General features: G+C 41.5%; 1 protein-coding gene across 2 annotated transcripts in view; it reads left to right on the forward strand.

Annotated features, from left to right (window-relative positions):
* Exo84 (exocyst complex component Exo84) overlaps positions 1–25,968 on the forward strand; it is a 62,530-nt gene that overhangs the window by 14,823 nt on the left and 21,739 nt on the right. The window contains exons 4-9 of one of the 2 annotated variants that reach the window (XM_080272834.1): positions 962–1,089; positions 6,542–6,556; positions 11,062–11,204; positions 14,028–14,181; positions 21,722–21,851; positions 25,017–25,224. In XM_080272834.1, the coding sequence (XP_080128960.1) occupies positions 962–1,089; positions 6,542–6,556; positions 11,062–11,204; positions 14,028–14,181; positions 21,722–21,851; positions 25,017–25,224 (778 nt within the window). The remainder of the gene's footprint in view (positions 1–961; positions 1,090–6,541; positions 6,557–11,061; positions 11,205–14,027; positions 14,182–21,721; positions 21,852–25,016; positions 25,225–25,968) is intronic. The other variant, XM_080272842.1, reaches the window with a different exon arrangement.

A 25,968-nucleotide genomic window follows, 5' to 3' on the forward strand; every position in this document is an offset into this window, starting at 1 on the left:
TTCCTACTTTTATGTTTTCCTTGTTTCTTTAATGTACCCACCTCTGTGAAATAATAGGAAGTCATGCGGTGATCATAGTTTTGAAAGAGGAAGATGTTCGCAGATGTCAGTGCAGTGACATTGGAATGGTGAAGAGGATGATTAGTGCCACGTGGAGGTACAGAGCAATGTGTAGAGATGGCAGAGGATGACTGGGCATTGAGAATGTTAGTGAAGTGATGCACAAGGGTAGGCTGAGGTTGGTTGGACAAGTAGATAGAATGCATGAGAGTAACTGGTTGAGGTGCCGCACAAACCTGAATGTGGAATGGACAGCCTCTGCAGGCAGACAAAAGAAAACACAGGATGAGGTCCTGAGAAGGATTCATAGGGTTAGAAAACTTACCGGAATGCCGCAGGATACCATGCAGTTTGGAGAGCAGGCATTAGGTGAAAAAAAGGCTGACCTATGCATGCATGGAACATTACTGTATAGAATATACATACAGTAAAACCTCGATATAACAGACTTCATTAGACCGGAATTTGCTGTTATCAGAATCAAGGAGCTACCAGACAAAATTTCTTATACTGTATATTGGAAAAAGTCCAATACACCCAGAAGGAGTACGGACTCCCAGACCATTTCAGCTATATTCACCATGGTAAGGTAAATAAAAAATAAGTTTATCAGTGTACAGTACAGTATAATTATATATATTATACCATTTAATTATTGTAGTGAATGTATAATACAGTACAGTACTGCAGTGGTAGTGAAAACGGTTTAAAAACCGTTGGTGCAATCTGGACTAAAGTCGGATATATCGGAAAAGGTCTGGGTTAGCAGGGGGAAGTCCAGATGTCGCTTTTATCAGAATTTCACTTTTTTCAGAATGGCTTGGGCCCCAATTAGTCCATTATAGTGAGGTTTTATAGTACTGTAATGAACAAAGCGAATGATAATGACGATCGTATTCAGGAGAGCGTGGGCCTGGGAGTGCTGCTCAGGAAATGATTGAAGTCAACCCCCAGGAGGTGCGGGAAAAGCACAACCGAGAGAACAGGAAGAAGTTGACTGCTCTGTTGGAGAAGATTGAAGGATGCTCGGTGAGACCCCCCTTCCATGTTTGATGAGGAATGCAATAGATTTTATTTATTTTATATACAGTATAAATGGGGTTCCTACCATCCACTCACTCAATGTAGTGCTGCTTCGGGTGGCTGCCCTTTCCTCTCTTCCATCCTTCCTCTTCTGATTTTCTTTCCTTCATTATTTCCTCATTCTTCTGCCTAAGGGTGACTTTACACTCTTTCTTCTGTCCTTCTTTCCTTCATTCTATCCTCTTTCTTCTGTTTACAGGTGACTTTACGTCCTCTCTTTTGTCTTTCTTTCCTTCATTCTTTCCTCTTCCTTCTGCTTATGGTTGGCTGTACACTGAGTGACAAGCCAAGTGGTTTCCTGTATATCTATCTATCTATATCTATATCTATATATATATATCTATCTGTCTATATAGATAGATAGATAGATAGATATATACACACATATATATTACTTGATAACCTAAATCATGGGGAAAGGAAAAATGTGATATTTAGGGTGGCAGGTCAGGTGAAGAGGGATAATTGGGATATTATAGGTGAGCAGTGTGTGAAGAATGATGAAGGAAGGGTAGTGGTGAACAGTGAGGATATTAAAGATGCATGGAGAGAGCATTATAACCGGTTGTTGAATGAGGAGTTTGACTGGGACAGGGAAGGTTTGGAGCCAGCAGATCCAGTGTCTGGCCCTTGGCCTTTGATTGATGCTGCTACTGTGAGTGAGGCAATAGGCAGGATGAAAGTGGGGAAGGCAGCAGGTGTGTCTGGGTTGACTGTCGAAATGTTGAAGGCCTCGGTGATATAGGGGTGAGGTTAGTCACTGACCTGATAAATAGGATTATTTATGAGTGTGTTGTCCCAGATGATTGGCTGAAGAGTGTAATTGTAAATGTGTATAAAGGGAAGGGTGATGCCCTGGAAAGAGGAAATTATAGAGGTGTAAAGCTTTTAGATCAGATAATGAAGGTAATGGAGAGCGTTTTAGAAGGTATGATAAGAGAAAGAGTGAATATTGATGAGATGCAATTTGGGTTTATGCCAGGTAGGGGGACCACTGATGCCATATTCATTGTTTGACAGCTTCAGGAAAAATATATTGGTAGGAGAAGGGATCTTTATTTTGTTTTTGTTGATTTGGAAAAGACCTTTGACAGAGTCCCTAAAGAGGTGGTGAAGTGGGCAATGAGAAAGCTTGGCTTGGAGGAGTGGCTGGTTAGGGTGGTTATGGCTATGTATGTGGGTGCTCACAGCCAGGTAAGAGTGAATGGAGATTTGAGTGATGAGTTTTCCGTGAATGTTGGTGTGCATCAAGGGTCAGTCTTGAGTCCCATGTTGTTTATCTTGGTACTTGAAGCCCTTTCACGTGACTTTAGAAATGGACTCCCGTGGGAGTTGTATGCTGATGATTTGGTGTTGATTGCAGAGAACGAAAGGGAGGCGGAGGAAAGGTTTAGGAAGTGGAGAGATGGTATGGGGCACAAGGGTTTAAGGGTAAATGCAGATAAAACAAAAGTGATGATATCTAGGGTTGGTGGCGGTACTGTCAAAGACGAGGGAGAGTGGCCATGTGCAGTTTGCCACAAGGGCGTGGGAAGTAATTCCATCTTGTGCGGTGTTTGTGATAAATGGGTTCATAAGATATGTAGTGGTATCAGAGGTAGACTGCGAGATAATGCTGATTTTATGTGTACGTCGTGTTGGGGTGGGCAGGTGGAGATTGTCAGATGTGAAAGGATTGACCTTGCTGGTGAATCTCTTGAGTGTGTGGAAGAGTTTTGTTATTTGGGAGACATGTTGTGTGCTGGAGGTGGGGCTGGAGCTAGCTCTGTGGCTGGGGTGAGAAGTGGTTGGAAGAAGTTCAGGGAGCTCTTGCCTCTCCTGACAATGAGAGGACTCTCCCTACGTACTAAGGGGTCTTTGTATGCAGCATGTGTTAGGAGTGTAATGCTGTATGGTAGTGAGACCTGGGCAGTGAAGGAGGAAGATATTCGCGGCTCAGACGTACAGAAATGACAATGATTAGGTGGATGTGCAGTGCGTCCCTGCGTCCAAGGCCTGGAGGGGCTGGGTTTACGATGGAAGAGTTGAGAGGTAGGATGGGACTGGAGTGTATTGGTGTTGTGATGAGGAGAGGTAGATTGAGGTGGTTTGGACATGTGGAGAGGATGAGGAATGATAATTGGGTGAGGCAGGTGAGAAGTGTTAATATGGGGGGTGGGGTTATGAGGGGTAGACCGAGCAAGACATGGGACAAGGTCATTAAGTGTGACCTCAGGGTTAAGGGACTGAACAGGGAGGCTGCAATGGATCGTGCAGCATGGAGAGCCGCCATTAAGTGACCAAGGCCGACACATGCAAGCATGTTGGAGCCTTTAAAAACGAACGATATATATATATATATATATATATATATATATATGTATATACATATATATACAGTATATATATGTATATATATATATATATATATATACACACACACACACACACACACACTGCAAATTGACTTAGGGCCTACACACAGAATTGCTATGGAAAAGTTGTCTGTCTTTGCTTTGTGTTTCCACCTCTACCAAGTGAATTTCTGGGGTAAGAAATAACTGGCAACTCCTCTGGTGTTGGCGGGAGGTGGTGAAACACTTAGAGATCTAAGTGATTCCAAGCCAAAATGCATCCAACTGGTCCTGAAAAACAAGGGAAACATGATTTCATATCAATGAATGGCATTTCATGAACTAACATTGTGATATACTATGATTTCTGTGTTTTTTTAATATGTTGTGGGGGGAGGTCCTAAGTCAATTTGCGGTAGTTATATACTAGTATATATATACAGTATATATATATATATATATATATATATATATATATATATATATATATATATATATATATATATATATATATATATATACTTCATTCTTTCCATCCTCTTCTGTCTTTCTTTCCTTTATTCTTTCCTCATCCTTCTGCCTACGGGTGACTTTACACTCCCTTATCTTTCTTTCTTTCCTCTTCCTTCTGCCTGTGGTGACTTTACACTGAATGACAAGCCAAATGGTTTCCTGTACACCGGGAAACCATTAACTACTTTGGGTTGTAACCATATAACCACTCTCATCTTAAATGTCAGGACCAACTGCCTAACCCAGGGCTCCTACGCTCCTCATGGGGCAACGTAGGATTGGATGATGGATGAATGGATTATTATTAATATTGCTATTATTATTATTATTATTATTATTATTATTACTACAGATATTATTATTATCATTATTTGTAGTGAGGTGTAGGGGCACTCACCGTCCACTCACTCAATGTAGTGCTGCTCTCGAGTGACTGCCCTTTCCTCTCTTCCTTCCTTCTTTCCCTTCCTTCCTCTTCTGTCTTTCTTTCCTTCATTCCTTCCTCTTCCTTCTGTGTATGCGTGACTCTACGCTGAGTGACAAGCCAAATTGTACATCAGGAAACCATTTACCATGCTGGGTGGCAACCATATCACCAAATTATGGCGCGTGGTGGTTTAGTGGGTAAAAAGGCGATCGAACCAGATTAAGCCTGTGCAGATTTATGTCCAAGGGGTGGTTGAGGTTTATTGCTTGCATAATGCCACACAGGGATGAGTGAGGCTGGTCACTTTCATCTTAAATGTCGGGACCAACTTGCCTAGCCCTGGGCTTCCACGCTTCTCATGGGGCAACACAGGAGTAGATGATGATGATCATTATTTTTATTGTTTGTACAGTATCGGTGTGTCTGGGTGGCTTTCTTGCTGATGCCTTACTTCCTCTCAGAAACTGATAGAAGGATGTCATGTCAGAATTATTTGCAGGATACCCCTGTCTTTGCATTCTTTCATGCTCTTTCAGCTCGTCTTTGTCCCTTGCCAAGTTTGTCATCTATAAAGTTTTCAGCTCTTCTCCCATGCAACTGGAAGTTGTCTTGCAGTATCACCAGTTAACTTACTTTCAAACTCTGTTCAAAGCACACTTTCTTACTCTCTCTTACTTGCTCCCCTTTGCTGTCTCAGCTACTTTTCTTTCCATATCATCATCCTCACCAATAAACTGCTTAGCTCATTTCCCGTGAACTTGATGGTCTTGTAGAATCCTTACTTACTTCACTTGCAAATTCTGTTTTAGATACTGTACTTTCATTTATGGTAGGTGGGGATGCTCACCATCCTTTCATTTGATGTAGTGCTGCTCTCGGGTGTCTGCCCTTTCCTCTCCTCCATCCTTCTTTCCATCCATCCTCTTCTGTCTTTCTTTCCTTCATTCTTTCCTCTTTCTTCTGCCTGCGGGTGACTTTACACTCCCTCTTGTGTCTTTCATTCCTTCATTCTTTCCTCTTCCTTCTGCCTGTAGGGGACTCTACACTGAGTGACAAGCCAAATGGTTTCCTGTACACCAGGAAACCATTTACTATGCTGAGTGGTAACCATAAAACCAAATTTTGGCTCCTGGTGGTTTAGTGGGTAATAAAGGTGCTCCTATCAGATTGAGCCAGTGAAGGTTTATATCCAAGGGATGGTTGGGGTTTATTGCTCACGTAATGCCACTCAGGGATGAGTGAGGCTGGTCACTCTCATCTTCAATGTCAGGACCAACTTTCCTATCCCCGGCTTCCTACGCTCTTCATGGGGCAACGTAGGATTAGATGATGGATGGATGGATGGATACTTTCTGGTTTTGGATCTCGTGCTGACTCTCTTTTGTGCTCACCCAACTACTCTTCAACTCATGTAAAACTCTGTCATATTTTAATTGTTCAGTTCATCAATGTTGCAGCTGGAAGTCCTTATTGTAAATTAGTTACATGTTCCAAAATATTACAGCCTTACCCATACATTTGATGCTGTAAATTAGGCAGACTTGGCAAAAACCTATATATAGCAATGGAACTTTAAAAGGCAAATTTTGTGGGACTTAAGAACAAATAACTATGATAAAATGGAAGTTTATAATGAGGAAGTACAGTGCTGCACCTCACTTTCAAACTCTTTCGTTGTCACTCAGTCTCCTTACAATCTTTCCTACATGCACTAACTTCCTCACTTAATGTCTTATGTGTGTGGTGCCAAATTACTATCACTTCTGTGTGTGAGATATGTTTATGTGATGCACTTGTGGCTTATTCATGAATGACTTAAAGCAGAAGTATTACTCAAGTGTGATGCCTGTATTTTTAATATGAAGTCCCTTTTTTTGTTACGGGTATGTTAGAAATTACAGTTTTTGAAAACTGGAATATCAGTTACAGTATCATTTGTACATATTGCTTAAAAAAAAAAATCTTCAGTTACCAGTATTGTTCACCTTGATCATTCCTTATAGTTATTGTTAATAAATATAAATTACATTTAGATGACTACCCAGGATATTGTTATTTCACTATTTCCCTCTTGCTTGTTTGCACAGTGTTATATTTGCATCTTTTTCTTCCTCATTGCACGCAGAAAAGTGTAATTCAGGTATTTTGTTTATTCATGTTGAAGCTGTAGACTGGTTTGCTTTTCACAGCTTTAATATTTCAGTGCAAGGATATCTGCTATTGTACTTGTATTCTTTCTATTGCCAAGCAGTTTTTTTTAGCTTGGGAGAGACCATTGTTGTGTAGGGGTTGGAAATATCTCCAGTTTCCTTTTCAGTCTGATGACATCTCTAAAATTTGTTCTTGCTGTTGCTAGATGATCCCTTGTAATGAAAGGTTTAAGTGCTGTATAGTATTGTGTAAGTTTAAGGTACTATGTTGTAGGTCTAGTGTCTTTTTAACAAGGCAAGTTACAGTAGCTCCAGTATTGAGTATGAAGAAACTTTAGGATACAGTAGAATTTCTTCAAAACCCATATAAGCAAGCCTTGACAGATTATGGAATATTACAAAGGCATGAACAGTAAGTGAATGGATGTGTAACTCATTTATTTAGGGATTATGTTGATAGTTATGCCTTTATGTTTTTCCAAGTCTGGTTTTTTAATCATATTCACTCCATTTATGTTTAGTGAGGAGTTGGTTGATGATGATTGTGATGATAATTAAGTTAATGATGACAGATGGATGGAAGTACACAGAGTTCATTATGTATGTTTGAGCTGGAGAATTATACTGCTGTAGTTACTCAGTAATGTGTAAATGTAGATCAGCATGTTTGGACATGTGCAGTAGTTTTTCCATAAACTACTGTACTTAATGGTACAGTAAGTGGGGGTGCTCACCATCCACTCACTCGATGTAGTTCTATTCTTGGGTGTCTGCCCCTTCCTTTCTTCCATCTTTCTTTCGTTCCATCGTCTTCTTTCTTTCTTTCCTTCATTCTTTCCTTGTCCTTCTGTCTATGGGTGACTCTACACTGAGTGACAAGCCAAATGGTTTCCTGTACACCAGGAAACCATTTACTATGCTGGGTGATAACCATATAACCAAATTTTGGCATCTGACTGTTTAGTGGGCAATGACAGCACTTCAGTTGGATTGAGCCGGTGAACGTTTATATCCAAGGGGTGGTTGGGGTTTATTGCTCACGTAATGCCACTCAGGGCTGGTCACTCTCATCTTAAATGTCAAGACCAACTTGCCCAGCCCTGGGCTCCTACACTCCTCATGGGGCAACGTAGGATTGGATGATAGATGTATGAATACATTAGAATGTGAATTTAGTTGTGAATGGGTAACTTCTGGAGGTAATGATATAAGAGTGTCTTACGGTGACTATCTTGGTAACTAGCCACACAGTCATCACTTTCAGGCAGTACAATTAGTCAGAGATACACAGAGTCCATGTCCAAGCTGAGACTCTCACTATTAGTTCTTAACCCCCTCTGTCCAGTTACAGTAAGCCTTCGATATAACGAACTTACTGGCACCAGACCCTTGTCGTAAAAGCCAAACACTGTGCTGTTTGGTAATTTCCCAGGCATCGTGGTTTTTACCAAAGAAAGCGCTAAATACTATATAGAGTGTCATACACAATAATATACAGCAAGGTCCAAATGGCTCTTTTTCTCAGTAAATGCTGTTTGTTAACTTATGTGTTTATTCTTACCTTTCAGATAGTAATTGCACTGTGTGTGTGTGTGTGTGTGTGTGTGTGTGTGTGTGTGTGTGTGTGTGTGTGCATGTGTGTGTGTGTGTGTGTGTGTGTGTAATTCACCGGGTCGGTCAGGATCACTTGATGGTCGTGATGGTCAGCTTTTACCCTCCCGGAAGGGAGCTGAGAGCTCATATAGTCCGATCTAAGGGCAAGGCTGTGACCTTCACACACGCACACACCCGTCCCCTTGCTCAAGGGGGGCAGTAACCATGCACTTTGTCAATGAAACTTTTCGCAACCTGAGCGAGGCGCGAACTCCCGTCCACCAGTTGGCAAGCGGGAACGTTACCACTGCACCAGCGAGCGGTGTGTGTGTGTGTGTGTGTGTGCATCCATGCGTGCATGCATGCGTGCGAGTGTGTATGTGTAGGGATGCCATGCTGGTCGGTGTTTCCTTGTTGTCCATTCTTTTATTGAAAATTCTTTAAATGAATGCAATGTTTGGCCAGCTCAAGGTGATCATTAAAACCAAAATTCACTAAAAGAGGATTTGGTATATTGAGGGCTTACTGTTTTTATTTACTTTTAATTCTTGGTGCCTCCAGACGGTTTTATTAATCTTAGGAAGAATTTCTGTTCATGAAAAGATTAATGAAGGTTTCAAGCATTGAAAATGAAATATTTCTTAGAGAATGAGTACAGTCTGACCTTACTACAACGGACTTCTGTAGACCAGAATTTGCTTTTTTCGGAGTCGAGGAGCCGACTGGAATAATTTCTAATGTATCGGGAAAACTCTGAAAAAGCTAGCAGCAGTCCAGACTGCCTAACCTCAGGCCTAGGTGGCCATATTGTCCAATTGGTTTGTGTGTTCGCGCGTCCATTGGTGATGGGCTGGCGGCATCAGTGCTCTGCCTCAGTCTGCCCCTCATCATGTCCCCGAAAGTCTCAGATATACTGCTCAAGGGCAACAAATGATAAGGGAAGTATAGAGACAAAGTGAACATCTTTAGTTTGTAAGATCATAATTAATGTGTATAAAATGTACTCTCCATGTGTAAGTGGAGAATGAAAGACTGACTAAGAGGGTGTATGTAGGTGAAGTGGAGGGAGGGAGAGGGAGGGGGATACCGAGGATGTGGAAGGATGGAGTTGAGAGGTATATGTGGGAGGGGGGAATGAGTTGGGGGGAGGGCAGTTAAATGGTGGGTGACAGAGTGACATGGAGGTGTTTTGTCTGCGGCCACCCTTTGCGGAATTAGGGCTTTGGCTATAGATAGATAGATAAGAGATAAAGTGTACACTACTGTATTTGAAAAGTGCTTAAAATTAGGTACACCACATGGCACGCAAGGTACAAGCTACCCCTCAAGTTCCCGTTCATTTTTCAGCTCCTGCCAGTGAATACAATCAGGAGGATGATTCACTCTTCCTTGACAATGACCCTAAAGATAAGAGGTAACAATTTTGAAGGATTTGCTCTGAAGGGTCCTTCAACATGTGCTGAATGATGATACACTCGGCAAGGTGGGGTGGGTGGGAGTAGTGTGAGCCAAATGAGTCAGAATGGTTACATAAGAAAATATATATATTTTTTATTGCATATGAGTTTTATTGTGTCCAAACCTTGCTTAAACTTTACTGTTATGCAGTAAATTATATATAGTGGCATTTGAGAAAAGCTAAGATGCAAATGAGATGTTGCCATGTGTTAGAAGGAACTGGTGAGGTGAAGCAGGATGGTGGCCATGATGCTTTTCATGTATGGCAGTATATATGGAGGGCGAAAGACTGACGAAGAGAGTGTATGTGAGTGAGGTGGAGGGGGGAAGAGGGAGGGGGAGGCCGAGGATGAGATGGAGGGATGGGGTGGAGAGGTATATGAGAGAGGGGGGTGTGAGTTGGGAGCAGGGCAGTGAAATGGCGGAGGACAGGGCGACTTGGAGGCGATTTGTTTGTGGCCACCCCAAACGGGATTGAGGCATCTGGCAATAGATAGATAGACAGTATCTTCTTGTGTGTGTTACATGTGGCCTTTATTGAGTTTAAACTATCCTGAAATTATACTGTACTGTGTTATGCAATAAATTATTCATCCATCCATCCATCATCGCCCCAAGAGGAGCTTAGGAGCCTGGTGCTAGGCAGTTGGTCTCAGCATTTAAGATGAGAGTGACCAGCCTCACTCATCCCTGAGTGGCATTACATGCAATCAACCCCAACCACCCCTTGGATATAAACCTTCACCGGCTCAATCCGACTGGAGCGCAATAATTACCCAATAAACCACCAGGTGCCAAAATTTGGTTATATGGTTACCACCCAGCATAGTAAATGGTTTCCTGGTGTACAGGAAAACATTTGGCTTGTCACTTAGTGTAGAGTCACCCACAGGAAGAAGGAAAAGGAAAGAATGAAGGAAAGAAAGACAGAAGAGGGGGTGTAAAGTCACCCATAGGCAGAAGGACAAGGAAAGAATGAAGGACAGAAAGACAGAAGAGGATGGAAGGAAAGAAGTATGGAAGAGAGGAAAGGGCAGACACTCGAGAGCAGCAATACATCGAGTGAGTGGATGCTGAGCGCCCCCACCTACCACTATTTATAGTGGAATTTGAGAGAAGTTAAGAGGCAAATGGGATATTGCCCTGAGTTAGAAGGAACTGGTGGAGTGAAGCAGGATGGTGGCCATGATGCTTTTCATGTATGAAAATATCTGTGCAGGGGGAAGTCCACCTGTCACCTTTATCGGAGTTTCGCTTTTTTCGGAATGGCTTGGGCCCCAATTAGTCCGTTCTAGTGAGGTTTTACTGTAATAAGAAGTAATTCAGAGAGTCATATGTTTTATGAGACCTTTGTCCTACTATTGAATGACATGCAGACTGTTTGATGATTATAATGGTGATGGTGATGATGATGGTGGCAATGACACTAGCACTTGTACATCAGCACGTGATGGAGGTTGAGGATCGACAGCTGCTATTTGATGGTGACCTGGTAGAGCTGAGCCAAGACGACTATTCTGCCACTCAGCGCATCCACGCCTACCTCCTCAACGACTCCCTTATGATTGCATCCTGGCTTAGTGACAGGTTGGCTACACTTAGTCCTGTATTCTCATTAGCATAGGTGACTTTCTAGCACCTCGTTCTTAGTATTTTATCTTGAATATTTCACCTTAATATTATCTTCAATGCACTTTATATCCTTTTAATATCAGCATAGACATAAACAGTATCCTTAGATGGAAAGAGAAGTCTAGATAATGGCAGCATTAATGTTCCTTATGCAGAAATAAACTAAGGAAGAGGTGTTCAGGAGCCTTCATAAATGACAAGAGTACAAGTCAGTCATCATTGTACAATACATTTTCTGACATTCATTTTGTGCTAACCCTACAACCTAATAGTATACAGTATTTTTAATTTCATTCTTGCTGCATTCAGGTTATTGTTTTCACCCTTGGAGAAACTTCTTGTACTGGAGGGGTTACATATACCCTTCAGTAACCTTTTCCCTACTAAAATTTTCCCCAAGCGAAATAAAATTGTCATGGTAGCAAGGATGATATTAAAAAAAAAGTCATTGTCATGGAAGTTTACAATAAATCACAGATAATTGCCTATGATATTAAAGTTCCATTCTTACCTTTAAAGTGGATTTAACACTTTTCCTCAAAATACAATACCAGTTGTGTAAAAGTAAGTGTGATATTTTAGAACATACATCTTTGAAATTAAGAACTGACTGATTACAGATCACTTACTGCCAACTGTCATAATAAGGCAAGTGGAGCTACGGGAGGTCTTGATATGCAGATAATATTCTTGTTGTTGCACCTGAATCCTTTCTTAACCTTGAACCCTTTTGATTGTTGATGACATCACTCATCTGAATAAAACTATACTCACAGGGGTAAATGACTTCATTCATATGAATAAAATTACCCATTGGAGTAGAAATAATACAACCTTATGAAATATATTTGGCCATATGGAGCTGTTGTTGAGTAACCCCGGTCTGTCTGGCTGGGCATTCCCATCAACCTCAGATAAGCAATGGCCCCTACAGGATTGTCCCATGCAGTGAACTGATGTTCCCATGTAGCAAACTGTACCTCGCCAGAGTGAGGCACAGGGAAAAGTTCGGAGGTTTGGTTCCTGGATGGATGTTGCATTAGTGTGTCCACCCAGTTACAGGGGCACCATAGTAGGTTCCACATTACCCCATCATATAGTTACAGTGCCCTCACACAGTTAACGTGTTCAGAGTAAACGATTCGCCTAGTGAACAAGCAGGGGGTAATCAGGTCCACAAAACCTTAATGAACGAGTTGAACCCCGAGTGAACGAAATCAGGGGAAAGAGTAGGCCATTACTGCCCTCTCCCGTATTGAACGACCCCCTTCCCCCCAGTAGACGCTGCATAAGATGCAAAATCTGAGCAACCTTTTGAGCAGAATCCAATGGAGGATGAAGATTTGCCTATGTCTGTTTGCCTGAGATCAGATAAATTCTAGCAACAGTGTATGTTCAGAGAGAAGTCAAGGCAATTGAAACCAGCTACCTTAGGACACAGGAAGTGCTTAGTGGAGTAGAAACCACTTTTCGTCATTACATTGAAAGGCACAATATGGATGTCAACAGAAGAAAACAAACACTCATCACACACTACTACCAAACTCAAGAACAACAGGAACCAGTTGCCTCTACATCGTCTGCTACATTTCCTGGGGAAGACAATGATGATGTGATGTCAGTGGTGTCATCTTTGGACTTTGAAGGTTTTATGGGAGAGGTTATGTGAGAGGTAAATGAGGTTCAGTCAAGTGATGAGGGCGATACTGGTGATGGGAATGAGGGATTGGAGGATGATGTGACGAGGACAAACTAAGTATATCTCCCTGCCTCAGAACCACCTGTATTCAAGGCAGTCAGGGCTGCCATCTGCTTCATTTAAGGTAAATAACCATTGTATTTTATATATCTGAACTGTATGTGTTTGAAATGTGCCCTTTAGAACATCTCTGTGGCTCAAAAAGTGGACTTCAGGGGAGCAGTGCTGCCCATAAACTATTTTTTCCATAAAATATGTTGTTAAGAGTGATTGAATTCACTTTGAACAAGCTCGTCTGCTGCCCATAAACTCGTTCACTGTGCGAGAGCACTGTATATGGTTTCCATTTAACATTGTAAATGGTTTCCTGGGTTACAGGAAACCATTAGGCATGTCACTTAGTTTAGATCCACCTGAAGTGGAAAGAAGAAGAATAAAAAGTAAGAGGAAGGATAGGAGAACTAGGAAGAGAGGAGGACAGACACAAAAAAAAATGATAGATGTGAAGGAAGGAGTAAACAGCACTAAATCAAGTGAGTAGATGATGGTCGTCACCACCAACCACTTGACCATGGCCATGTGGAATGATTCCTTGGAGTGAACGGAGAGAAAATTGACCAGTAGACTGTATGAAGTGAGGTGGATGGGAGAAAAGGGAGAGACCAAGAACAAGGGGGACCGGTTAGGTGTGAGAATGTTGTAAAGTAGGGAGCTGTGAGAAGAGAGATTAATACTAAGTAGGAATAGATGGTAATGATGTGTTTAGCGTTTTTTCTTAATTCAGTCATCATAGACCATTCTCTTGTCAGTTTAGGAGGCTTTCTTGCACTTCTTCCTTAGCAATATGATTTACATATTGCAGCTTATTATTCTCTAGTATGTATTTGTATTTCAACATTCATTGCAAAAATAATATACTGTACAAGAATACTGAACATTTACATACCAGATTATAAAAAAGCCAGTAAGGAAAACGTGCTAGGGATCCATTATTTCTGACAAGAATATGGGCTCATATGTTCCATGTTGATAATTTGTGAGTTCGGGAGAAGTTACCATGTCCCTCTGTGTTGTGTCAGACGTGGCCCAGTGCGGTATAAATTTGAGGTACTGTACCCATTGGACCAGGTGCTGCCTGTCAATATCAAGGACCGTGGCAACACCAAGAATGCCTTCAAGCTCCTCATCTTCCCAGACACCAGAGTCTTCATGGCACCCAACCCCAAATCCAAGGTAAATGTGAGACCGATGGTTGTATTAACAGGGAGTAGACTGTAACACCAGTCGAGAGGGCAGTAATCCCAAGGTGGATGGAAAGATAGTGACAGGGAGAGCTGGAGCTCCCATTTCATCAGTCCTCAGGACTAGCTCCTGACCATCCCCCTTTGCTAGATGTTTTCGTTATTTCGGTAACAGAGAGTAGGCCAGCATGCTCTTCAATACAAGTTCGTCTAATTGTCAATACTAAAATGCATGCACATTACACACTACACTTCCTATTCAAAATTTTGCAAAAATGGCATCAATTCACCAAGCCTTGGAGTCCCTGGGGAGGTGGAGATCAAAGCCCCACCATCCACCCTTCTCCTGGTAACGACCAAAAGAGATGTCTGGAACCACTGTCTAACTCACTTCTTCACTTCTGCAACACTCGTGGCCTTTCTTCAAACTTTCTCTCTGTTTAACACCGCCTCTCTTCCTCTAAACTTCACCCTCTGTTCCTCACTGACTGAGCTGTCAAAGGCAACTGAAAGCAAACCCTTCTCTCTGTCCTCCTACTTTCTCTTTGCTTATTTTAAAGCCAAAGGTGGCTGTTGTGTATACAGTATGTACGCAATGACATATCTTGCTCTTGTATTCCTGAACTTGACTCTTCTGAATTCTCTACTCTCTGGTTTTGGCTATCCTGTCATTCTCTGACTAAATATATCAGTGCTGTTTACCTATCCCCTAATTCTACTGACTACAAAAAATTCTTCAACTATCTTACTTCTAAGATGGAACACTTCCTATCGGTTTCTCTGAAATCTCCATTGTAGGAGATTTTAGTGTTCACCACCACCTTTGGCTCTCCTCTTGTTTCATTGATCCACCTGGCGAACAAGCTGACATCTTTTCTCTCCTTAATGACCTAGAGCAGCTTGTAGTACAACACCCTACTCGTATCCCTGACTGCCTTGGAGAGAGTTCCAACATGCCTGATCTCATCCTTACCCCTAATTCTGCTGCTTACGCTGTCAATCTTTTCTCTCCATTGGGCTCCTCTGTTCACAACTTTATCACCTTAACCTGTCCTGTTGCACCAGTACGGCCTGTGGACCTTCCAAAAAAAACGTCAGTTGTGACACTTTGGAGCTGCTGATTGGGTGGCCCTGAGACAATACTTCTTTGATTATCCCTGGAATGATTACTGCTTCCATGGCCAAGAGCCATCTGAGTATGCCCTGTGCATTACAGAGGTTATTCTCTTGGGCATGGAAGCATACATTCCATTTTCATATCCTGTGACTAATGCAAAAAAAATCTTGGTCTAATCACGCTTGTTCTAATACTGTCCACAACGAGGAGATGGCCTACAATATGTACTGGAGCCAGCCCACCCCAGAATCTCATCTTTTTTATGTTTCCGTCACGAATCTTGCTAAGTCTGTTCTTCACTCAGCTAAAAGTAATTTCATTCGTACTAAATACTCTGAACTTTCCAACTCAGATTCTTCCAGCTCCTTCTGGCACCTTGCCAAAAGCCCTTCTAACAACTTTACCTCATTATCCTGCCCTCTTCATTTCCACAATGATGGCTTTGTAACAATTTCTTCTACTGATAAAGCAGAACTCTTAAACCAGACTTTCTCTTCATTTCCACCTTAGATGATTCCAGTGGTGTCCCTCCATCTTTTTCCCCCCTCTGACTTCCTCATAGCTGACAATAAAATTGTTTCAGTTGATGTATTTTCTGCCATCACTGGCATCAATACTAATAAGGCATGCTGGCCTGTTTGGGTCCCTCCTGTTGTCCTCAAGAACTGTGTTTGTGTGCTTACACCCTGCCCAGGTAAACTCTTTTGCCTTTGTCTATCAACTTGTACCTTTCCTTCTTGCTAGAAATTTGCTCTCATTCAGCCTGTTCCAGAGAAGGGTGACCATTCCCAGCCCTCTAACCTTCGCCCTATTACTTTAACATCTTGTATTTCAAAAGTTTTTGAGTCTATTCTTACCAGTATATTCATAACAAAAACATTTTAAAGCACCTTTCCTATCACAGTCCTCTTTCAGATTGTCAGTATGGGTTCCGCCAGGGACACTCCTCTGGAGATTTCACCTACCATTTAGACTCCTGGTCATCCTCCTTTTGGGGCATTGGTGAAAGCTTTGCCATTGCACTTGACATCACGAAGGCTTTTGATAGAGTCTGGTATAAATCTTTAATATCCATACTGCCCTCTTACGGTTTCTGTTCTTATGTCTACACCTTCATCTCTAGCTTCCTTTCTGGTCATTCTATAGCTGCTGTTGTAGATGGCCACTGTTCTTCTACTAGAGCTATCATTTGTGGTGTTCCTCAGGACTCTTTCCTATCATCAGCTGTCTTCCCTTTATTTATCAGTGTGTCCTATCATTAGCTCTCTTCCCTTTATTCATCAGTGACCTTCTACACTGTACATCTAACCCTATCCACTCATATGCTGATGACTCCACCCTTCACCTTTCCATTTGCTTCCAACAGCATCCATCTTAGCAGTTATATAGCAACAAACAAGGGATGAGACAATGGCACTGACTTGGCGCTTATCTGTGATTGGGGTAATATTATCGTTGTTTTTAATGCACAAAAAACTCGGTTCTTACACCTTTGAAACCGACAAAATCTTCCATAGGAGTATCCTCTAATTTTTAACAATATCCTACTCAATCCTGCATCATCTTTAAACATACTTGGGGTTTTATTCTTGTGGGATTTGTCCTGGAAAGATCATATTACTTCTCTTATAAAATCTTCTTCCAAGAGATTAGGTTTGCTAAGCTGACTCCATGCCACCTTTACCCCTGCACAGTTGTTGACTTTATACACAGGTTTTATTTGCCCCTGTGTAGAGTACAACTCTCATATGTGGGGAGGCTCCCCTCAACACATAGCTGCAGCTCTTTTCGACAGGATGGAGTCAGAGGCTTTTTGTCTCATTAACTCTCCTCCTCATACTGGCTCCCTTCAACTTCTGTCTCTTCGCCGCACTGTTACATCTTTATCCCTTTTTATGTATTACTTCAATGGTCACTGCTCCTGTGAACTGTTTGCTTGCATCTCTCCAATGTTACGGCAGGTGCAGCACCCATCTAGCAACAAACTCATCTTTTTTCTGTCCAACCCTCCAATGCAAGATTTAACCGCTACTCCCAGGCCTTCACGTAGGCAACAGGTCAACCTTGGAACTGTTTCCCTCTGTCTGTATTTCTTACTGCCCATGATCTCCAGTCTTTCAAATGCAGTGTATTCATGCATCTCAAAATGAATGAATCTTGAATTTGGCACTCTGTAATCTTGTTTTTATTTTTTCTTGGAGGGAACAATCTTGGAGGCTACTGGCCTTTGGTTTCTCCTTACATTAAGCAAAAAAAAAACAATGAGAACATCATTTATGTTTTATAGAACATAGTTAGGAGACACATTTGAATTGGAGGGTTTTAGGTATCTCCTTCATGAATCCCTTCAGTTCTAATAAATAAAAACTGTTTGATGATGGCATGAATAAACTAATTGAATACATCATTGTAATGAAGGAGGTTAAGTTTAGGAAGGGAAAGGCAAATCTTTGGTGTATTATGATTATTCATAAAGTTAAGTGCAGCATATATTGACAAAGTTAGGGAAATAACAGAGGAATTAGTTGGAAAAGAACAGGGATGTTGTAGGAAGGGAAGAGGTTATGTAGATCAGACATTCATTCTCAGGTCTTCAGTGGAAAAGTTTCTAGAGAAGGGAAAGAAGTTGTATGCGGCCTTCATGGATATAGAGAAAGACAGTGACAGGGTGGATAGACAAGGATTGTGGAAAGTATTAAGAATACCTGTATATGGAGTAAATGGGAAGTTCTTGAATGTCGTGAAGAGTACATATGAGTGTGCCAAGGCTGCAGTGCGTGTGGACAGTGCACTGATTGAATTTTTCTGTTTGAGAGTTGGTTTGAAACAGGGATGTGTCATGTCTCCGTGGTTGTTCAATCTGTTTATGGATGGGGATATAAAAGAGATACAAGGTAAGGCAGTGGATGTTGGAGCGGCGCTAATGAGGGCAGCGTTTGGAAACTCCCTGTACAGTACTGTTGTCTGCAGATGATACTGTGTTGGTAAGTGAAGATGAAGGGGAACTACAAGGTTTGGTCAGTGAGTTTGGGAGAGTGTGTAAGAAATGGAATCTAAAGGTGAATGTAGGGAAGAGCAAAGTTATGGTCTTCGAGAGAAATGGAGTCACTGAATATACAGTGAGGTTGGATGAGGAGGAAATGGAAAATGTGAGTACGTTTAAGTACTTGGGTAGTGAGATGGGTAAGGATGGAAGTTTAGAGGGTGAAGTGCTTGAAAGGGTACAAAAAGGAAGAAAGATTGCTGGTTCTTTGAAAGCAGTAATAAGAAACAGGGAAGGGAGCAAGGAAGTGAAAAAGTTACAGCATAACAGTATTGTGATACCAAATGTAACATGGAAGTGAATCTTGGACCTTGTTGAAGGGACACAAGTCAGGAGTGAGAGCAGTGGAAATTAGTCATTTGAGAGGAGGCTGTGGAGTCACATGGAGAGACAGACTGACAAATGAGGAAGTGAAGGAGCATTGTGATGTGGATGTGGATATGATAGGAAGCGTTGGAAGAAACACATTGAGGTGGTCTGGCCATGTGGAGAGGATGAAGGCGAGAGACTGGCGAAGAGAATGTATGTGAGTGAGGTGGAAGGGGGGGGAGGGGGAGGCCAATGATGAGATGGAGGGATGGAGTGGAGAGGTATATGAGAGAGGGGGGTGTGAGCTGGGGGCTGGGTTGTGAAATGGCAGTGGACAGGGCAACATAGAGGTGATTTGTTTGTGGCCACCCCTTACAAGATTAAGGCATCTGGAAATAGATAGTTAGATAGATAGAACTGCAGTACAGTATATCCTGTGAAGTGCAGGCTAATTAACTGCTTTTAGGATCCTACATCATCATTATTGTACCATGCATATTTGGATGGGTCACACAATCATTCATACATCATTGAAGATTCCTGAACCCTAGTTCCACTAGAAGCCAAACAATTTTTTATTTTAATGGTTGTTATGAGTTTTTTAGATGCACTTCATATATATTTGACAGATATAGTCATGGGCAGTCATTCGAAAGAGAAATGGCAAACCCTTGTCTTGTGCTCCCCTATGCTGTATACATTTTGTCCACAAAGATCTCTCAAAACTTTGAGGAATGCTGTCCCATTCACAATTCAGCTTTTAACCCCTTCACAGTGACATATTGCATGTTTTATTTTTTGCTGCTCTAGATAATTTTACTTAGCTGAGTAAGGATTATTGAACTGGAGGGTTTAGTTACAGTTTATATAACTTCTTCCATACAAGAGCTGAATAAAAGTTATTGAACAACCTTGTCTAATGATTGTAACATTGGAATGGAAAATATGTCTTCAGATTGAACTGGTTTTCATATGATTTGTATGGCATCCTGTTTAGTTTATTCCAGCCTAAGAAAGGCCTCATATTTTGAGAGGTTAAGGCTGTATATAACCTGTCCAGATTGAAAAAGCTTATCTTAAGCCTAATCAGGTTGCCAGAAGATGGCAAAATTTAAGTGAAAAAGACATCCCCAATCTAAATGGGCTATTCAAATGGACATAAGAATGGCAAGTGGGTGTGGTGTTGGTTGAGAGGATGAAGCACTGAGTTGGGGGCTCATGGACTAGGTACTGTATTTATAAAGATCCTAACCATTTTATAGGATGAACAATTCTTTATAGTAGTTAATCTCTGTCACATTTTTTTTTTAATCACTTCTAATGGGCTAATAAAACATGCAATATGTCACTGTGAAGGGGTTAAAAGCTGAATTGTGAATGGGACAGCAATCCTCAAAGTTTTGAGAGATCTTTGTGGACAAAGTGTATACAGCATAGGGGAGCACAAGACAAGGGTTTGCCATTTCTCTTTCGAATGTAATAAATAATAGGGCAGTAGTTCACATTACTCTACATTGGAGACTTACTCTAAGTTTATAGACATGCCATAACCAGGGACATTGTGTAGAGTAAATCCTAATGGTAAGTCATCTTTTTTATGTTAATTTTTTATATTCACTGAAAGCATTGATTAGGAATAGGGCAGTGAGTGTGGAAGTAAAAAAGTCACTGCCTGATGATATTGTGATCCCTACTTCAATCAGGTTTGGCATTGATTAAATCAAATTGATTTAATCGTGATTAAATCTTTGATTTTTTCACTTTATAATAAATCTTGTTTTTTTATATAATTTTTATTTTTTTTGATTTCCTAAAAGTTAGCAAAAATAAAATCCGAAGGTTTATAAAAGTTGTGTATAACTTTGTATTGGCTTTCATTTACTCAGATACTTAAGCATTAAGTCAGCAGATTTTGGAGAATGGTGCCATTAGAAATTGCAACATTGTATGACAGAAAAAAATATTTTTACATTTATGTAACTAAGTGTTGAAATTATTGATACATCTGCAATAATGAGCCATAAAAACCAAATCCATAAGACTAGGTAGGCTGTGCTTGGTCACTTAAGGCCATGTCATAATCATATCATCTTAAGATTTTTTTGTGTGGTAATATACAGTAATCAGCTTTGAAATATGCTGTCTTGATTACCACTGGCAACTCAGCCTTAACCAGCAGTGTACAGACAGAACTTAAACAGGTATGTATCTGGATTCTGGGCAGTGGCTTTCAGCCTGAACCATCAGTGGATAGACAGGACATGAAGTTAACGGTATTCAGTATACTGCATATGACGTATTAGCTATATAATAAACAGAAAATCAAATAAATAAATAAAATCAAATAAATTGAATAAATTCAAATTGATTTTTTTATTTTTTGACTCTGTTAAAAAAAAAACAGAAAAATCACCAACCCTGGCTTCAATACATGAAAGTGAAGCGTGGACCCTGGTGGAAGACACAAGTCACAAGTGAAAGCAGTGGAATTAAGTTATTTGAGGGGAACATGTGGAATTACATGGAGAGACAGACAAATAAATGAGGAGGTGGTGGATTGTTGCACTGTTGATGTGGATGTGTTTGAAAACATTGAGAGAAGTACTCTGAGATGATTTGGCCACAGGGAGAGGATGGAGTATGAGAAATTGACTAGATGAGCGTATGTGAGTGGGGTAGAGGAGAAGAGGGTATGGAGACTGAGGATGAGATGGAAGGTTGAATTGGAGAGTTATATGGGAGAGGGAGTGTGAGTTGGAAGGAGGGCAGCCAAATGGCAGAGGACAGGGTGACATTGAAACGGTTTGTTTGTTTTCACCCCTCGTGGGATTAAGGCATCTAACTATAAATAGACAGGATAGTTAGTAAAGTCAGAGGTGTAATGCATAAAAATTTACTTGGTCTCACCCTGCCCTAGGGTGGGAAAGGAGGTCCGGATGATGATGATAATGATGATGTCACCTATGTCCCACAGTTGTATGGAAAAACTTTGAGATATTGAGGAACATATCCTGGACTTAAAGTGAGGGCTGCCTGTTTAATAAGAACCATCTGTGCCTGCAGCAAGATTGGTTGGATGAGATAGAGAGGACCAAAGCTGCCAAAGTAAGTGCAGATCAGCAACAACAGCAGCAGCAGCAAAAGGAACACCGCCCATCCCTCACAAAGGAAGACTCTCTTGACAGCAATAATCGTGAGTTTTTGTCTTTATGTATGTTAAATTCCTTTGTGGAGTAGTATTTAAGAAGTGAGTCTTTTGCTGAGCCTTAGGTCATAAAATATAATTACATATCATCTAGTAGGGGGAAGAAAATGGTACCACCTGGTCCCCATAATACCTCATTGAGGTGTAGTAGCACAAGGCTGGGATACCATATCCAGAGCATTTAAAGGTAGGAGACTGACCTTAATACCCCTATTAGTACAGGATGTACACTGATTATTTGAGTAGTTTCATTTGCAAATAAGTCTGTTAAGAAACAGTAAACATTTCCCATTTATATGTGTTTTGTGATGGAAGTTTCACATTTTTTATGAGTTATGTAAAAAGTATGTAAATTTAGCATAATCGCCGATTAGCCATTAATTACATACTGTATGTCATGGCAGAATCGCTCTCAAATGGTGAACATGTCTGTTGGTTACAGTGATGGATGATAGATAGATATCCATCCATTCATCATCCAGTCCTACATTGCGCCATGAGGAGCGTAGGAGCCCGCGGATAGGCAAGTTGGTCCTGACATTTAAGATGGAAGTGACCAGCCTCATTCATCCCTGAGTGGCATTACGTGAGCAGTAAACCCCTTCCACCCCTTGGATATAAACCTTCAGTGGCTCAGTCCAATTGGAGTGCCGTAATCACTCACTAAACCACCAGGCACCAATATTTGGTTATATGGTTACCACCCAGCATAGTAAATGGTTTCCTGGTGTACAAGAAACCATTTAGCTTGTCACTCAGTGTAGAGTCACCCACAGGCAGAAGGAAGAGGAAAGCAAGAAGGAAAGAAAGACAACAGGGAGTGTAAAGTCACCCATAGGCAGAAGGACGAGGAAAGAATGAAGGAAAGAAAGACAGAAGAGGATGGAAGGATGGATGGAGGAGAGGAGAGGGCAGACAACCGAGAGTATCACTACATCGAGTTAGATAGGTAGATTTAATTTATGGTTATTTGACAGCTATGGAAATTTAAAAGCCCAGAAATGTTGGTGTGATGTCATGGTAATGAGCATAGATAAGAACAGCAACAGCAAGAAGTAGTGAAAAAAGCAAAAATTTGTCCCTTTTGAAAATTTAAATGTATCGTTGTAGTGAAGTTCTGTATTTTATACAGTAATCCCTCAATTATCCAACATAAAAGAGCCAAAGGCATATCCGGATACAGGCGACATCTGGATACGGAGCAATATCCTCTACTGTACCCAACCTATATGTACAGTACCCCTCCTAATTTTGGCAGTGTTCTGTGGTCTTTTGGCTGTTTTTAGACATCCAAACACATATTGGAATATGCAGTATAATCCTGAACACTAAGAAAACAATGCATAAACAACAAAACAACACAAAAACCCTACTAATATGCACAGTTCTCCTCTTAATTTGGCAGTGTTTTGCAGTCTTTCAGCTATTTTTAGACATCAAAACACACATGGAAATATGCAATATAATATTAAACACTAAGAAAACAATGCATAAACAACAACAACAACAACAAAAATAACTACCAATATGCACAGTACCCCTCCTAATATTGGCATTGATCTCCAGTCTTTCAGCAGTATTTAGACATCAAAACACACATGAGAATATCCAGTGTAATGCTAGACACTAAGAAAACAATGCATAAATAACAGAAGTCCACAGATATCCTACCTATAATGCACAGTACCCCTCTTAATTTTGGTAGTGTTCTCTGGTCTTTCAGCTGTATTTAGGCATCAAAACACATGGGAAAATCCAATATAATGCTGGACACTATGAAAGCAATGTATGAACAACAAAAGTCCACAAAAAAATCACTGAAGATGACAGTTGCAGTCTGTATTTTTAACTCTCATGGGCATGGGAATTCAAAAAGTTTCTGGGACACCAAGTGTGATGGCAGTTTCCGTGGCACAAAGAAAAACATTTTGTTCAATAGCAATATGCCTCCGGAAATTGGTTATAATGGTATAAATTGTATACCATCATCTTTGCTGGTGTTTATACCATAAGATAATAAAAACACACAAAACTGATGAGTAAAAGTACAGAAATGCAGTGAGAATAAACTTGTTCGGGAGTAAAAAATACCTTCATATAACTTTCCAACATCCCAGCGCAAAATTTTCCCCGCACTGTGCAAGAGCTAACCATATGTCTAGATACCAAATATCATGAGCTCTCCCATGGTGTTTTCAGAACTTCAATATAACCAGTAGTATTAAAATAAATTGCAAAAAACTAAAAAACTCACTGGTGGCAATGCAGGGATGGTGGGCAGGTGGGGGAGGACTGAGGGACAGGGAAGGAGACAAGCCAGGCAGTGGTGAACATGGGGAGGGATGGAGGAAGGACGGGTTGGGGGGGGAAGCGAGGGATGCTGGGGATCTTTGACCATTTGGTGAGGAGGCTGACGAGTGCTTTTGCTCTGCTGGTGGGTTAGGCTCTGTGTTACTCGTGCGAGGCCGGTACGTTCCCATTGATTCGGCCGACTATGGTACATCGACCGTTTAGCGAGGAGCTGGACAGGCATTTTCAGTTGGCTTGTGGGTTAAGGTCTGTATTACTCGTGTGCAGCCATTAGCATCCAAGTAATCTGGAGGCCGGGGGACTTTGGCCATTCAGTAGGAATCCGGACAGCCATTTTGGCTCCGCCTGTGGGTTACAGTCCAGTACCCCACGAGCGGCCGGTAACATCCAAGTGAGCCAGGTGGCTGGGGGACTTGGACCATTCAGTAGTGAGCCGGACAGCCTTGTTTGCTGTGCTTGTGGGTTGCAGTCTATTACCCTTGCATGGACGGAGAGGCTGGTGAGCCACCCAACAGACTTTTTTCATGCTTTGTAGGTCAGCCAGCCGCTAATCCTGGAATTTTTATGTCCAGGTACAGACAAATATATCTAAATACAGATCTGATTGAGCCAAGGCCTAATGTCTTTTTATGGAGTGTCTGGATAATTGAGTGATTATATCCCAGTCTTAAAGCTAAAATGTGTTGAAAGTAGCCAGAATGTATTAAATAAGAAAAAGTATCATAATAGTGATAGATTTCATGTACCATACATTCCACTGTATGTATGCCAAGTAAAATTTCATGGTAGTCTGAATAAATAGATAAAATACCATTGGAGTGTTTGGTTTTAAATTTTCCACAGCATTTGGTGATGATGATGAAAGTGGCTCCAACCCATTCATGGAAGTTGAGCCAGCATCGGTGGGACCACCAGAGTGGGTGCTGGAGTTGCCTGAAGAACTGGACCAGGCCATTGCTCAGAGGAACTTTGAGGAAGCTGTCACACTCATTGACAATGGACGTGATTATTTTAGTAAGGCTCCCAAAACTCCAGCCTACAGTGAAATGAGGTTAGTATAGAAAAATTTATCTCAAAGAGTAAATCCCTTATCAGTACCCCATGGAATGGTGAGAAGTACTGTACTAGCATCTCCATGTTTCACATCATAACTGAGAGAAATATGTTCAGAGTACTGTATATATAGGGAGGAGGCTGTAGCACCAGTCGATCAGGGTGGTGCTCCCGAGGGGAATGGGAATGCTGGTGATAGGGAGAGCTGGAGCTCCTGTTTCACTAGATACCTAACCATCCCCCATTGATGACCTTTTCAGTGTGACGCTGACTTGAAGAGTAGACCAGCATACTCTCCCAAACACTTCCTCTGTCTCATACACTACACCACGTGCTTTATATTTCGCACAACGTACCCCACTGCGTCACAGGGGTTGACACCAGTGAGGGCTTGCGGCCAGAAAACTTTGCCCCTGCTGTCTAGTGGCAGACTTTTTGAGGGGAAGCGTGATGAGGGCTCTGCCAGCACTGATAGTGGGGCCAGGATGAGATGGGGCTCAACCTTGTGCTAAAGGGTACAAGGCATTAATTCCCAGGCTGCCACTTTCGCCCAATAGAAAGGGGCCCGAAGTTGGGGGTAGCACCCCAGGAGGCTGCCCTATTAGTGGGTGTATAATGGCCGGGCATTTACAGTGCCAAGGCATGCTTGTAGGGGGTCCTTATAGCTGTCGTGGCAGGGTGCCCCAAGGCCACTACTATAGCCACTAGTCAAGGCTGGTGGGTTAGGGTTCCCAGATCCATT

The sequence above is a fragment of the Coenobita brevimanus genome, chromosome 6 (assembly GCF_032717465.1).
Source record: "Coenobita brevimanus isolate Jiangsu-jjx chromosome 6, ASM3271746v2, whole genome shotgun sequence".
Lineage (NCBI taxonomy): Eukaryota > Metazoa > Arthropoda > Malacostraca > Decapoda > Coenobitidae > Coenobita > Coenobita brevimanus.